General features: G+C 38.5%; 1 protein-coding gene across 3 annotated transcripts in view; it reads right to left on the reverse strand.

Annotated features, from left to right (window-relative positions):
• Positions 1-12,545: 12,545 nt before the first annotated feature.
• ACADSB (acyl-CoA dehydrogenase short/branched chain) overlaps positions 12,546-16,275 on the reverse strand; it is a 28,398-nt gene continuing 24,668 nt past the window's right edge. For 2 of the 3 annotated variants that reach the window (XM_043517974.1, XM_043517976.1), the window contains 4 exons: positions 14,650-14,787; positions 13,787-13,886; positions 12,802-12,947; positions 12,546-12,678 (listed from right to left, as the gene is read on the reverse strand). In XM_043517974.1, the coding sequence (XP_043373909.1) occupies positions 12,877-12,947; positions 13,787-13,886; positions 14,650-14,787 (309 nt within the window). In that variant the 3' untranslated portion in view covers positions 12,546-12,678; positions 12,802-12,876. Of the gene's footprint in view, positions 12,679-12,801; positions 12,948-13,786; positions 13,887-14,195; positions 14,512-14,649; positions 14,788-16,275 lie in introns of those variants that run through there. The other variant, XM_043517975.1, reaches the window with a different exon arrangement.

Raw genomic sequence — 16,275 nt, forward strand, 5'->3', positions numbered from 1 at the left:
ACCTGATCCTGGAAGGTACTAAGTGCCCTTTAACTCCCAGTGACTTGAATAGGAGTTGAAAAGCTGAATACCTTGCGGGATCAGTCCCATAGAGCGAGAATAGCTGTGAATGTCCCTTCATTTGGATGCATACAGAAAGTGCTGTAATGCAGATTGTGAAAAATAAAATTTTTGCTGCAGCCACCTACTGTTGTCATTGTAACTCTTGTGAAAAACCTAGATTTATGAATGGAAAGTCTATTACTGTTCATTGTCTGTGATAAAGTTTAGAATCTTTTCTCTTGTTCTCCATCTTATACTTAATATTTTGCTAATTTACATTGTATAATATGATCTTCGAATGTAAGAGACCTGTCAGATTTTTCTCAGGTACAGGGCTACAGATGAGCTAGACTAGGTATTACAAGACAGAGTATTATTGATACCAACAGTGCACTAAAACATACTGTAGATCAGAAGGGCAGGATACTTATGTGCAATGAGTCAGAATAGAGAAAAATTAATAATTTTTGTGGTGGTTTCTCTGTTGTGTCTTAGTGCATTAAAAAAACCTCCTAAATGTCATTATGTATAAAACAATCCCATAAAATTGCATTTTGCTATCTGAGGCCTCGGTATAGTTTTTAAATGTCTTTAATATCTTTTAAAAAAGAAAGGAGTACTTGTGGCACCTTAGAGACTAAAATTTATCTGAGGATCTGATGAAGTGAGCTGTAGCTCACAAAAGCTTATGCTCAAATAAATTTGTTAGTCTCTAAGGTGCCACAAGTACTCCTTTTCTTTTTGCGGATGCAGACTAACACGACTGCTACTCTGAAACCTTTAATATCTTTAATAACCTTATTATCAAGCACAGGTTTGACACTGCTTGTTCCAGTGCTGGGTGAGGCTCAGCTCCCGAACCACATAAGAGAAGCTCGCAGCCTTGTTTTGTTTTTTTTATCCTTTAGCCTTGTAACAAATCTATGGCTTTTTGAGAACTTCACAGATGTTACGATGCTGTGTTCCATGGCCATTTAGGACTGTATAGTGACAGCGCGGACATAATTCAAATTGTCATCTTCCAAAAGCACAAGCCTTTACCACTTGAACCAAACAAAAATCTCTTTCAGCTGTTAGCAGTAAGAGGGGGCCTCGTCAGCACACAGCTGAAGAGTTCTGATACTATACCATAGAGGGCAGTGGTAAACATATACAGCCCGTCAATCCACTGACTACAACATATGAGGCTGAGCTGGCAAACCAATTCTCAGAAGACTAGGTTTTACTCAGGTGAGTAGTCCTATTGACTGAGGGATCATCCCTGGCACTATACACAGGAGTAAGGATGCACAGGGTTGGGTTCGTTATGGAACTTGCTTCTTGACACTATGCAATGTCTGCCTAATGATTTTACCTGAAAAATAAGATCAGTCTATCTGTCTGTTGTCATATTCACATTGTAAGATCTTTTGGGGAAGGTATGGTCTTTTTGTTCTGTGTTTGTACAGCACCTAGTACAATAGGGTCACGGCCCATGACTGCCGACAGGGCCGCTGACGGTGCGGATGGGGGATTGATAAAAAGGGCTGCTGACATGGGGCCCAGTGATTTAAAAGGGCCCGGGTCTCCCAGCCGCTGCCACTAACGCAGCAACTGGAGCTCCAGGCACTTTTAAATCACCACCGGAGCCCCAGGAGGTGCTGGCCAGGCAGCGCGAATGGGCTGGCTAGAGGAGGCTGACTCCCAGCCCCGCCCCTTGTGCCCAAGGCCCCGCCCCTTCTGGGGGCTCGGAGCCAGGCCCCCATACCGGTAAGTCTTCTATGTTACTTTCACCCTGGTCCTGGTCCAGGAGTAGGGCTCCTAGGTGGCATGGTTATACAAATGACATGTTTTAAAGCATGACATTCAATAGTTTAATGAAATAATTCAGTTAATACACTCAATATTCTATTGATGAATATATGCTGGTTCCAAAACTTGACTTTACTGGCTTTCAATGTCTGTTTCATGGAAAAAATTCTGATTTTGACTGGTTAGTATCTATTAATTAAATTAATTTTCGAAATGGTCTTCTTTAGAAAAAATAAGAGCATACTAGAAGTAGTCATGAAAACATGTCATTCCTGAGAAGTCAGAAGAACGTTAGGTTAGGAAGCATGATCATCATACTCAGATGTTTATGTGGGGAATATATATTTTAGAATAAACTGACAAAATAATTGAATTATGCATGCACAATTCAGACTTTCAGATAGCAAGGTGCTTTCTGGCTCCTGATTTCTACAGAAAAGTCAGATTTTTTTATTCATTATTCTTTAAGAGCGTGTACTACTTATTTACATATGAAAAGATAAATTTATAAAAGAGCTTTCCTATTTTACTACATCTAATAGTTAATAATTTAAATCTGTAGCCATTATCATATAGATTGACACAAATGGCATATGGATCATTCAGGAGATGAGGGTTAGTGTCTTTTAAGAGAGAATTGTTTTAGTTTTTGCAGGAAATTAATCAGGGGAATGGGTTTTGTGGAGCATGTAGCAAATCTAATCTGTCCTTTGTTCAAATTTGCCTTGCTCCAATTCCTAGCAATTGTAGACAACATGCTCTTTTGTTCAGGAGCCACTTGTTACATGCATAATTAGAGACTGCAGTAGTGTGTTTAAAGAAAAACTGTTTTCCAATGTAATGTGTGATCTTGATAATAGTATTTTCATCAAAGGTAGCAATTACATTCATTAAGCTGAGACTGGCATGGCAGCAAGAAAATTAAGTGGAAGGTGAATAAAAAGCTCCCCATTTCTTTTAAAAATCTCTCTCTCTAAGTTGAAATGCACCATGTTGAGCTGTAACTGGAAAATACATACTGCATTTAAAAAAATTAAGTCCTTCTTAACCTTTCTGAATAATGATCCAGAAGATATCCTAGGGACAGCTACTATAGATGCACTTTTCACATTAAAAGGCTTTATTCTACATTAATTTCTTATGCAAGTTTTAAATGAGCTCAACATATGATTCAGGGCTTTAAAGGCTCCAGGGCTCTCTAGGATTAATTCATTGTTCTTTTCACACATTAATTAAATTGTTTTGTATTCTCAAAAATGGCAAACAGCCATAAATCAACCTGTTTAGAAGAGAGACAAGACCAATACCTTCTTTAAAAAAGTTACTCCTTAAGTTATCTACTTATACTTTATTATAATGTAATTTATTGTAAGGAACAGGTATAAAAGTAGGCCACATATTTTGTTAATTATAAACAGACTTCTTGAGTATATAAGTAGACATGAGAAATTTAGTTCTGTGAAAGGTAAATTCTGGAGCTCTGAAAAATCTCTCTCCCAGTACTCTGCATTAGATTATACCCAGTTAATAGTTAGATTAAATGACAAACATTTTCAAACAAGTTGGTTTGTAAACCATGAAAAATAGCTTTTTTTTAAATTATTGAAAGAATGTGAATGGCAGATGGAAAAATTACAAAAAATATTAAGATTTTGTACACTGTTGAACGTGCAGTTAAATATAGGTGGATTGTCATTAACGTCCATAATACTTTAGTATCTGGATCCAGAGTTTAGGAGCCTGATTCCTAGGTGTTACACTTTCAATAATGCTCTTAAGGGTTTTCTAGTATGTGGTAAATTTCATAGGCTTATCAAAATCTGACAAAATAATGCTGGAAATAAGACTGAAATTGAAAATTAACTTTTAAAAATTGTCAAAATGTAAAAATGCAGTTTTGGGAACATACTTAGCTGTCTACAGCAAATCCCTTCCTCTACCCCACCCATCACCTTATTCCCAAAGGAAAAAAAAAAAAAAAGGAAAAGATCTGTGACTTCAGATCCACAATAAAGTAGAAAACACATGCTGAATGAACCTTGCAAGGTTGAAAAGTCACTCTAATCATCTAAACCAATCTAAGCCAAAGAGAAATTATTGTGAAACTTAAATGCCAACTCAGACACGAAATTCATTTGTGTGTATATGGGTAAAAGAAAGGTTTCCTGAAATTTTTAAAATTAGTATTTGTGTGATTTCTTGTGAGCATGATTTATGTTATAGGCTTGTATGAATGTGTACCTCTGCCCTCTACTGTACAAAATCAGATATGCTCAGTTTGGGAATGGCTTGCCCTCTAGTGGCCGACTTGAAATGGGAATAAAAATCTTATTGCAAAGTAGAACTGTGTGAACTGTAACTAATTAACTAACTAGATCTGAATTGCTTGACTTTTCAAATTAATTTGCTTTGGCCATGTTTATGCCTCTTTTGTATTTGCTTTCCACAAATATTTAAGCAAGTTTTACCAGCAAAAACGTTTAGCCACAGAAGTCTTCCCATATTTGCAGAAAGTGAATTTCAAAAGGTAGAAAGTGAGTATTCATGCCAGAAGTGCTTAGGTTCATCACTGAAGAGAGAGAAAAAAAAAACAACATACCTAAGTAACATAGCTTGAATTCAGAATATTGAGGATTGAATATATGCAGCAAATTATTAAAGGTTCCAAAGGAGAAGGAGAGAAGTATCACAAAAGTCATCTAAATTCACCTGCAAATAAATTTAAGGAAATTGTGAAATTGCCATGGATATTCCATGAAAAGAAAGGATACATTCATCCAATAAATTGTTCATTACAAATCATTCGCTCAATTCTGACAACTAACAGAGATTGTTAGTTTATTTAGTAGAGGCTTATGATTTTTAAATCAAAGATTGTGAATTGTTTTCTCAGGATGCATGAATTGTATTTCCACCCCATATGTTTATTTGGGAAGAATGTCATCTGTAGGCACCTGACTGTATAGTCTGATCCCTATTTAGTTACTGTGCCATGAGGGGGCGCAGATGATCCCACTGGGGGTACTTGCACTTTTTGAAAAAAATGATTCATTGGCTATTGAGGGTTTATTTATTGTGCACACCTAGCTCAATATTTTCTGAAGTCACTTTGAGATTAGATACCTGTTTAGCTAGTAGAGCATTTGCATGAGGGCCAGTTTCAGAGACATAACAAGTCTACAACTAATGCATGTACAGATTTTAAATTCAAAACCTTTGCGTTTTTTGTATTTTTTTAAATCTTCATGTAATAATGGAATGTTGCACGTACAATGTTCTATTAAACTCATATTTTAACAAAAAAGTTGAGTCATTAGATTGGTTGGACGTTTGTAATTTTTTTTATATCATCTGCTATATATTAAGTAGAGCAGATCAAGTAACATGACAGGTTCCCCTACCCCTGAATCTTATTTGCCACTGGGTTGCACTGACTCAGTGGCAATTTGGCTGGTATTCGTGACATACATTAACTCTGTAGTAACAAGTATGTGGTCAGAATAGTGTTTAGCTTAGAGAAATGCTGCTTCTCATTGCTAAGGCTAATATAATGCCAAGATTTTAAAGCAGCCCAATATTACATCTATTGTCAAATAGCAAAATCCCAAGTCAGACATATAGTCACATTAAGCATTTTTATACTGTATAATTTTAGAATTGGCACATTTCTATTGAAATAGATATTCCAATTCCTTTTTGTTATCTATATTAGAATGAGACTTCATGTTAGCTTGGCACCGAGCTTCAAAATGTTGTGTGCAGTGTTGTTTTAGCCACGTTGGTCCATGGATATTAGGGAGACAGGGTGGGTGAGGTAATGTCTTTTATTGAGCCAACTTCTGCTGGGGAAAGAGACAAGCTTTTGAGCTACACAGAGGTCTGCTTCAGGTCTGGGAAAGGTACTCAGGGTTTGTCTAGTGCCACTGCGATGCTATAGTGCTTAGGGCATGTCTACACACAGTGGAGCAGCCCAGGCCAGCCTGAGGGAAAATGCTGCCCTGGGTGAACTTGTATCCCTCTGGGTGTCCCCCATTGTCCCTGGTCCACACAGGCTCCCCATCTCCACTTTGCCCGAACCCCTGCATTCTCCCCTTTCACCCATAACCGCTGCACCCCCATCCAGTGCCACGTGGGGAAACTGACCTGGATGCATGGAGCAGCTAGCATTGCTGCTCACTCCCTACAGAATTCTGCTCCACCCTACACCGCTAGGGGGCTGTGAGAGGCGAGACGAGGAGCAACGCCAGGGCTCCCTGCAATCAGGTCACTTTCCCCACTCGGGCTGCGTAAGGGGAGGGCAGGAGAGCAGCAGCTCTTGATGCTCACCTGACAGCACATACACAGCACTGTGCGCACGAGCATAAAGCACTTATGTTGGTGTAACTTATGTCACTCACGGGGGTGGCTTATTCACACCCCCAAGCGACAGAAGCTATGCCAACATCAGCTGTAGTGTAGACAGCCTTAATGAACACACTACCTGCGCCGACAGGAGGACTTCTCCCATTGGCATAGGTATTCCACCTCCACGAGAGGACGTTGTCAACGGGAGACACAGTGCTGTCAACACCAGAGATTAGGTCAGTATAACTACATGTGGATTTTCCACATTCCTGAGCAACTTAAGTTATACCGACATAAGTTGGGTAGACCAAGCCTCAGTCTCACAACTACATGCAAGATGCAGCAGATTGTTTAGCATAAATAGTTAACACATATTCTAAGAGGCCATTCCAGGTAAAGTGGCCAATTAGTACCTTTGTAGTCCTCGGACAAAAAAAGGGGGCTAATGGGTTACAGATTGTTGTAATAAGCCATAAATCTAGTGTCTCTATTCAGTCCATGATTTTTAGAGTCTAGCAAAGTTATGAATTTAAGCTCCTAGGCTTGTCTTTTGAACTCATTGTGCAGGCTTCCCTTCAGGATGAGTGCTGAAAGGTCAGATATGGAGTGATAATTCTGTAAAAATGGTTCACCCAGAGGTGATATGGTGTTTGTGTCTTATTTTTCTGTGTTTGGGAGTGTTCGAGAGAAAGTTTAATGGATGAGGAGTGGTTGTTGAAGCTTTGGTGGAAATCTGAGGGAGTTTAGGTAGTCTGTTCAAAAGATGAAAATATCACTGATGTATCTCAGGTATATCATCGGGGGTTTTGTGGTGCACTTGTCCAGAAATTCTTCCTCAAGGTGGCCCATCAAGAGGCTAGCATATTGGGGAGCCATCCTGAGGGATGCTGGTATATAGGGAGGAGACATCCATTGTGGCAAACAAGGTGTTCTGAGGGAGGCTATTAATGCTGTGGAGTTTCTGGAGGAAGTCGACTTTGTCCTGGAAGAAGCTGGCCCCTTGTGTGGTAAGTGGTGTTAGGATGATTTCTGCGTCCAGATATTCCTTCAGTAAGAATGCCATGGCCAGACATACGTCTGACTGGTTTCCCTTGTTTGTGTATCTTGGGAAACTACAAAAGGGTCCCTGGGGTGAGTTCATGGGGGATAAGGTTGTAGAGTTTCTCTTGGAATTGTTTGGGGAAGGATTGATATTCTTAAATTCCTGAGTGTATTGTGGTGTGGGGTCGTCTTTGAGTTCTTTATAAAAGGTGGTGTCAGAGAGTGGTCAGTTGGTCTCATTGACATAGTCGTCATGGTTGAGAACAATGATGGCACTCCCTTTGTGTGCTGGTTTGATCACTATCTGGTGGTTGGATTACAGGGACTATATAGCTGTCCTCTCGCAGTGGAGAGATTGTGGTGGATGTGATGTTTGTTTTGCTTTTTTTTGCCAAAAGCAATGAATGTAATGATCAAGAGTGTGGTTTCGTCCACTGTGCGGTGGCCATTTAGATGATTCTTTTTTCTTATGACTGTTGATAGTGAGATAATTGTGGGTGGTTCAATGACAGAATTCTTCTAGTTGTCCACATTAATATATCAGGTTCTGTAATGAGGTAGAAGTTCAGGCTCTTGGAGGCACATGGGGCCTACACATGAATGTCCCAACATGTGGTGTACATCATCTAGTGCAATAAATGCCCCAACAACAACTACGTAGGTGACACCGGAAAATCATTACACTTTCAAATAAACTTATACAGAAAAATAAGACAAAAACACCATATTATTCCTGGGTGAACACTTTTCACAAAACAATCACTCCATATAGGACCTCTGAGGCCTCATCCTCAAAGGAAACCTTCACAACACGTTCAAAAAATGAACCTTGGAGCTTTACTAAAAATCATGGTCTCAAGAAAGCCACCGTTGTAATAAGTCATAAATCTAATCTGTAACTCACTAACCACCCTTTGTAACTTGCCACTTCACCTTGAATGGTTTGTTTTCTCTCTGCAACAAAAGTAAACAGGACATAGTTATTTAAATAGGATTAAGGCATAAACTTGTGAAAAACTAAACACTCATACATATTCATAAATTTGTATATAATGTTTGAACCAACTATTAGAGTTAGCACTATGTTTACCTCAATATAATCTGGATAGTTCATGAATAGGCTTTACAGTATTGGAAACAAGGTCTGAGGTTAGTCACTTACCTTTTGTAAATCCGTCACCCCGGCATGCACACACTTGCAAACTAGTCACACAGTATTAATATTTCATGAAATCTTAGACAAACTCAATATAGTCATGGACCTCTGCCATGCCACATCACCTTACTAAATCCAATATAAGGAATTAATCCTATGAGGGAACTGCATAACTCCATCTCTGTAAAATGCTCTGCAGCTACTGTACTTAACCTGATAGATGGGGGAAATGTTACATAATACTTAAGTTATAGAACACTTGAGACTTCTCATAAGCATCTTAAAAAAATACACACTTGTCTCCCTCAATTCTTACTCTTACTGACACTTGATGTGCGTCATCTTCAGTTATTCATGTCTGACAATTGAAGAAACGGGATCAAAGTGGAGAACTTTTGGGTATTTGTGCTGGTTATTAAATTCAACTTTTTTCATGAAAAGAATACCAGATTAATATTGCAAATATGCCCTGGATTTGAGTAAATACGTACAAACTGAAGAAACATTTTAACAGATAAAGTCAAAAAGCCATAGTTAGCTGCTGTAAAGCCAGATATTCCAAATCTGGAACATTATCATGAGGTAACAGGTTTAATAGCTTTGATGTCAGTTGAAATAGGACTTTTACCAAAGGACTGTAATATGGAAATTTCATGTGTATTTTACATTGTAACTATAAAAACTGTAACAGTCAATATCCTACCACTGAACAATGAGCTATTCTGTACGAGCAATTTTCTAAAAATACATACATCAGAAAATTAAATTTAAGCTTTGCACTTCCATTGTATCTTCCAACTGAGGATATCAATAAATCCACAGCTTCTCAATGCACAATTGATTACTACAGTACATTCTCAAGCCCTTTATTCATTTAAATGTAATATTATTCAAATAATGGGGCTTCTACTTTAACTAGGAGATTATTCCACAACCTAATAGAACTTACTGGTGAAAATTTCCATTATATCAAACCAATTTTTCCTTTTCTTAATTTCATTCCAATACTCTCTTGCTGCACCTCTTGGACAGAATTAAAAACTATCTAGGTATTTCAAACACATCCAGATCAGACAGCTGAATGCCAGTTCCTCTCTCTATTTGGTGATCAAACTCTACAAATACTTGTAAATTGTTCAGTAATTAAACAAGTTAAAGACTCCATTTATTTTCAAGAGCAAGTTTCTTTTCAAAATTAATTACTTTGTATTTCACACCAGATCCTTTTAAGACAGTGGATCAAATATTTATTTTTGTTCCTTTTTGTGAAGTTCAAAAAGTCATTTGCTGAAGCAGTACAGAGTCTTGACATTTGAAGAAAAATATGATTGAGAACAAGAGCACAGAACACATCATATAAAATAGCATATTTTAATATTTTACCATGCAGAAACCATACCCTAAACTTGATATCTGCCTCAGAGCTTTAACAAGAAAGAGTAATTAGCGCACAAAAATCTGATCAAATTTTTTCTACTCAGCCTCAATAAATTACAAAATTCGTAGTTCCGATGCCTTATTAAAAATGAGATTGTTAGAGACTCTATAACAGATACAACATATCAGTGCTATATTTAAAGAAATACAGGCACTTTTAAAAAGACAACCCCCATATTTGTTTTTAATCTAGGAAAGCACAAGTGCAACATTCCTGTTATTGAAGATGTGATTTCAGTGCAGTTGTTCAGCTGGGTTGACCGAAGACACAAGGGGGAGCACACACAGGAGCACTGAAGCCACTTTACAACAGCATAACAAAGCTAAAAAAAGCAGCTGCAAGTCCCATCCTCAGCATGGCAGACTTTCTTGAAGAGGTACAAAGGCAGCTCTGCAACCCATCAAAAGAGCCTTGTTGCGGGAGATAGGAGGGCCAGTCCTATGCCCAGGTTATTTTGCAGTGCTAACAGCAGAGGTGCAATTTAGGGAAGTCCTGATGGGTTGCCCCAAGCCTGCACTGGGAGCCAACTCAGTTCCCTGAAGACTCAGGCAAAAAGGCACAACCCACTCAGTTGCTAAACCAGAGTCTGCACTGGTGCAGCAATGGAATCTAACTCAAGGAGATTAAATAATTTGGCGCAACATGACAGTCCGTTTCTTGGGAGACTAGCGTTTAGGACAGTGGTATGTAATTTTTTGCAGCAGCAAAGGCTGTAATGGCATCTTGCCAGAAACTCAATAACTGCAATTAATTTGCACACAAATTTGTTTAGGTCTTTATAGATAAATACACATTTATTTAGTATTTCTCTTGGAAAGTGCTCTGTAGTTACTTATATAACTGCACACAGCACTTTAGACAACCATGTTCTGTGTCTCAGTGTTAATGGAAAGACTGGCACTAATTCTCTAAAATCAACTATCTGATGGCTAGCTGTATTTTCAAGATGAACACATGGATAACAGAATGCAGATTTGATGCCGTTAGGCACATTGCAATATTTTGATTTTTCCAAATCTCTTTAAGTGGATCTTTACCAATATGACATACTTCCAGAGAGGTCATGCAAAGAGTAGCCCTCTTACACAACCCTTGATATCTGTCCCATAGCAGGTCTTAATAGAAATTCAATATTTTTCCTCACAAAATTTGGATCAAGGCACTTAGGGGCTTGCCTTCACCACAGTACTGGTGAAGTATCTCTTAGGACTCTCAAAAAGAAATGGAGTACTTGTGGTACCTTAGAGACTAACAAATTTATTTGAGAATAAGCTTTCGTGAGCTACAGATCACTTCATCGGATGCATTCAGTGGAAAATGCAGTGGGGAGATTTATATACACAGAACAGACTGTCCAGTTTGACCAATGTACGTAAAAGAATGAATGGACACAAATCAGACGTCAAGAATTATAACATTCAAAAACCAGTTGGAGTACACTTCAATCTCTTTGGTCACTCGATTACAGACCTAAAAGTGGCAATTCTTCAACAAAAAAACTTCAAAAACAGGCTCCAACGAGAGACTGCTGAATTGGAATTAATTTGCAAACTGGATACAATTAACTTAGGCTTGAATAGAGACTGGGAGTGGATGGGTCATTACATAAAGTAAAACTATTTCCCCATGTTTATTCCCCTCCCCCACCCCCCACTGTTTCTCAGATGTTCTTGTCAACTGCTGGAAATGGCCCACCTTGATTATCACTACAAATGGTTCCCTCCTCCCCCCCCCCCCCCCCGCTCTCCTGCTGGTAATAGCTCCCCTTAAGTGATCACTCTCCTTACAGTGTGTATGGTAACACCCATTTTTTCATGTTCTCTGTTCATATAAATCTCCCCACTGTATTTTCTACTGAATGCGAATACAGACTAACATGGCTGCTACTCTGAAACCTGTCTTAGGACTCTGTATACCATGAACTCTCATACTTTCATGGAAGAAGAAATGGTTCTGAATCTTTAACAAAAACATTCTTTTTTCAATATATTTTATAGTTGATGGAATTAAATGGGTAAAAAACCCAAAGAATTAAAAGCAGTGATTAAACATTCCTCCCCTTTTAGTTGCTAAGCTTTCAGTCACTTCGGTCTTGTGCTTAGTTTTACTGATTCTCGAGTCACTAATGAGTCTTTCAGTGTAAGCAAGATCTGTGTCTAATGTAAAAAGAAGCAGATAAAAAAAACAAAAAAAACAACCCCCCCCACCTTTTCTCTTTTGCAGAATACCTTTAATTTCCATCATTGAGTTTCCACATCTAAGAGCCATACCCCCTCACAGAGAGGCTGTGAGGATTAATGTTTGTAAAATGCTTTGAACATGGAAACTACTATAAGTAATAAGAAAACTATAATGCTTATCAACTAGCTTATGTCATTGTGCTTTTGCAGAACTACCAAGTTTCTCTTAATCTGACCTATATATTATATATATATATAAAATTAATGATTTTTAACACATTTTACAAAGAATTTAACTTAGCATTAAAAAATATGAAGAGCCTAAATAGCAGAAGAGGGGATGGGGTGGAAGATGGCTATTAGCCACCTTTCAAGATCCCCAATCCAGGGACTGCCAAGGGCCAAACTGCCAGATATAATTTAGAATAGGCTAAGACTGCTCTAAGTAACCTCAACTGTAGCGGCCCCAAAGGAATCGCTCACCAGAGAAAGGTAACAAGGATGGCTGAACTCTCCAAGTCTACCCATTCTCACCACACCAGACGGCATAAAGCTGGCTTTACACCAGCCAATAATACCTCTGCCCTGGGGGAATCAGCTGCCTCTTCAGGTGTCTTTGTGCCTTTTGTGCCAGTAGAGCAGGTTGAGGATTTATCTCCTGTTTGTTTGTTTACTTTTGTCGATCTGTACAGTCTGAAACACCACAATCACTTAAATCATTGCATTGTTTTAGAAGTGTTTTAGGGATAAAATTCCACAATTAGGGTTGCTTTTTTTTAAAAAAAAAACACACACTTTGGAATAAATATGTAACCCTTGATTTCACCAATGAGGCATGCTGATTCTAAATTTCAGTATGAACAGTCACAACATCCTTGCAGTTTTCAGTATTCTTGAGCTATGCATTTTGCAATTGTACTCAGCTGGATATTTGAAGTTCCTTCGTATATTGTACCTGAAACAAACCAAAGGAAATAAAACTAAACTAAGCATATTAACAGTAATTTAAATCCTTGTTCTAAAGATCCAATTAGAGCTCTAAGACAATAAAGCAAAGATTCATCTTAACAACCAGAAGCAGAGCTGATATTCACAAAAAATATTACAGTATTTTACTGTTGACTACAGTGAAGCAAACTTTCTTGTTGGTATATAATATCGATAGTTGACTTATTTTGGGGGGTAAGAAATTTCCATGAACAGCAATTCCCACATTTCAAGTCAAATTTTAAAGTATTTACAGCTGACATCAGCCATTAAAGCCAGAAGTCAGACTAAAACTGTCAAAACTATCAAAGTGACATAATACAGGATTTAGAAGCGTAAATGGCCAAGTAACTTTTGAAAGTGTGACTTGTACTCCTAAGTCACTTTGACACTTTTTATACAAATAAAAGGGCGCTCTTCTTCACTCAGCCCACAGTCACCCTGTGGAACTCCTTGCCTGAGGAGGTTGTGAAGGCTATGACTATAACAGAGTTTAAAAGAGAATGGATAAATTCATGGAGGTTAAGTCCATTAATGGCTATTAGCCAGGATGGGTAAGGAATGATGTCCCTAGCCTCTGTTTGTCAGAGGGTGGAGATGGATGGGAGGAGAGAGATCACTTGATCATTACCTGTTAGGTTCACTTCCTCTGGGGCACCTGGCATTGGCCAGTGTCAGTACAGAGGATACTGGGCTGGATGGACCTTTGGTCTGACCCAGTAAGGCCATTCTTAAGTTCTTATGTTAACCTTGAAACAATACCAAACCCACATCTATATTATATATTCGTAAATAATTGCTGCTTACCAATTTTGCAGTCTCGATAGTATTTTTCAATTGGATAATCTTTTGTGAATCCAACTCCACCCATCCATTCAATACATTTACTAGTTGTCAGTGCTGCAACCTAAGGAAAATCAGATTCACAATTACCATCCCAGGACACATCTTTGCCAAGAAGTCAGTCAATGTCATTTGTTCCATCTAATTTCAGAAAAGCAAAGCAATAATTAAAGCAGCAATTGGAGGGAAAAGGAAAGAATGGAGATCTGAGTCACCTATTCTATGCAAACTTTATAAGAATATTGTTTGTGCACCAATTTAAGGTTCATTCCCACTTCACCCACCTGATGACAAGAAGAAATCAGAATAGTTATTTGCAATAGTCCCTTCCCTACCAAGAAAGAAACTTTAATTGCTGTTTTGGCTACCATTGCAAGTGAAAAGGAAGTGATTCTATGCCCATAGACATTTCTGGATTTTATATCCTGAATTATCATTATGACTGGGAGAGGCGTTCTTGACCACATATTAATTCCCCCCCTATCTTACCACAGCAGTGAATCCTGAGGTGATGGAATCTTTCAGAGCATCTCCTTGAGGGTGAATGCTAGTATTTGAGGTTTTATTGAGTGAATAAATAATACTACACTTCCTTTCTTTAATTCTGATGTTTGAGAGTTTTTTGTCCTCTATTTAAGAGGGTTATACTGTTTATCCCTCAGTTGTCCTACTTTCATCCCGTCTGAAAACTGCATGTTGGAAACAAGAGAAAACTATGCTCAATTTAGAAAGAAAACAAGCTATTAAGAAACATATTTAGCAAAAACATGGCTTTAAAATGAACAGCAAGTGAACTAAGTGTACCAAATAAAGCAAATATTGGTTACCTCGGCAGCATAATACTTGGCCATGCTTGCCTCTTTTCTGAATGGCCTTCCTGCTTCTACAAGTCTGGCTGCATTATAGGTCAGCAACCGTGCAGCTTCCAGCTGGGTGGCCACTTGAGCTATCTGATGTTGCATTCCCTGTAATAAGCAGGCCTGACGTTAGACAGAACTTACAACACATCTAATATTCTTTAAAGTATTATCCAGCTGCCTAACTTCAATATGCAGCAAAATGTGTATTGCTTTTCAAAGATTTAAACCTGCATTCTGAAATAAAATATGATCACACATGGATTAATAAAATGCCCCCCCCCCCCATCCTTTCTGCACTTTCAGAGGTGGTAAGACTTTATCTGGGCCAGCAGGAGAAAGAAAATCTGAGCCACTTGAAAAATTGCACCTGCCTTTTTTCTTCCTCTTGGATACTCAGCTTCACGTGGTTGAGGAGGGAGAGCTCCTTGGCTGATTGGTTGGATAGAAGGTTGCACTATAAGGCTGTTGGCTTCTGAGTATTCAAGAATGGGCTGATAAGCTTTTTTCCCCATTCTGCATCCTGATCAAAACTTCCCTCCCCTCACAATTGGAGTAGAACTGGATTTTGGGGCCCTACTGTGGGTATCACACTAACAGACTTCTGGGAGCAAGGAATGAATATTTCCCTCACTGCCTGATTGATCTGAACATTCACTTCCTCTCCTCCCCTCCCCGCCCCCAGCCAATCTTCCTCACAGCAACACAGGGACCCAATGGGTACGTTAGGTTGTAAAATTTGTTACAACTTGGTAAGTCTAAATATTAAGATGAATGAACTTGAGTGCCTAGTATTAAATGAGGATATTGATACAATAAGCATCACAGAAACTTGGTGTACCAACGATAATCATTGTGACACAGTAATATCAGGATACAAACTAAAGAGGAATAAGAGTAGGTTGCGCTGGCGGGAGAGTGGCACTATATATACAAGAAAGCATAAAGTCAAATATAATCAAACTGTATTACAGAATCTGTATTGATAAAAATTCCATGCTTGAATAATAATATAGCAGTAAGAATATACTACTGACCACCTGATCCAGATAGCGATGGTGATTGTGAAATGCTCAAGGAGATTAGAGAGGTTACAAAAATAGAAAACCCAATAACAATGGGAGATTTCAACTATTGCCCTATTGACTGGGTACCTATCGCCTCAGGACAAAATGCAAACATAAAATTTCTAGGCACCATTAATGACTTCTTGTTGGAGCAGCTAGTCCTGGAACCCACAAGGGGAGGCAATTCTTTATTTACTCGTATGTAGAGCAAAGGATCTGGTCCAGGTGAATATGGCTGAACCATTCAGTAATAGTGACTCCAACTCCATTCCCCACCTTAAGGAGATGACTTCTTCTAATGTACTTCCAATTCGGGAATAGCAGTGAATCATGCCCCTTGCTGAATGAGTACTTGCACTAGGCACTTAAGAACATAAGAATGACCACACTGGGTCAGACCAGTGGTCCATCTAGTCCAATGTCCTGTCAGGTTTTAATTAATGTATGAAATAGATGCACAAACAGATACACCATTAGATCTGCAGATCATATATGCCAAATTAAAGTTTATCTGAATTTCTTTTCAATT

The sequence above is a fragment of the Dermochelys coriacea genome, chromosome 7, assembly GCF_009764565.3.
Source record: "Dermochelys coriacea isolate rDerCor1 chromosome 7, rDerCor1.pri.v4, whole genome shotgun sequence".
NCBI lineage: Eukaryota > Metazoa > Chordata > Testudines > Dermochelyidae > Dermochelys > Dermochelys coriacea.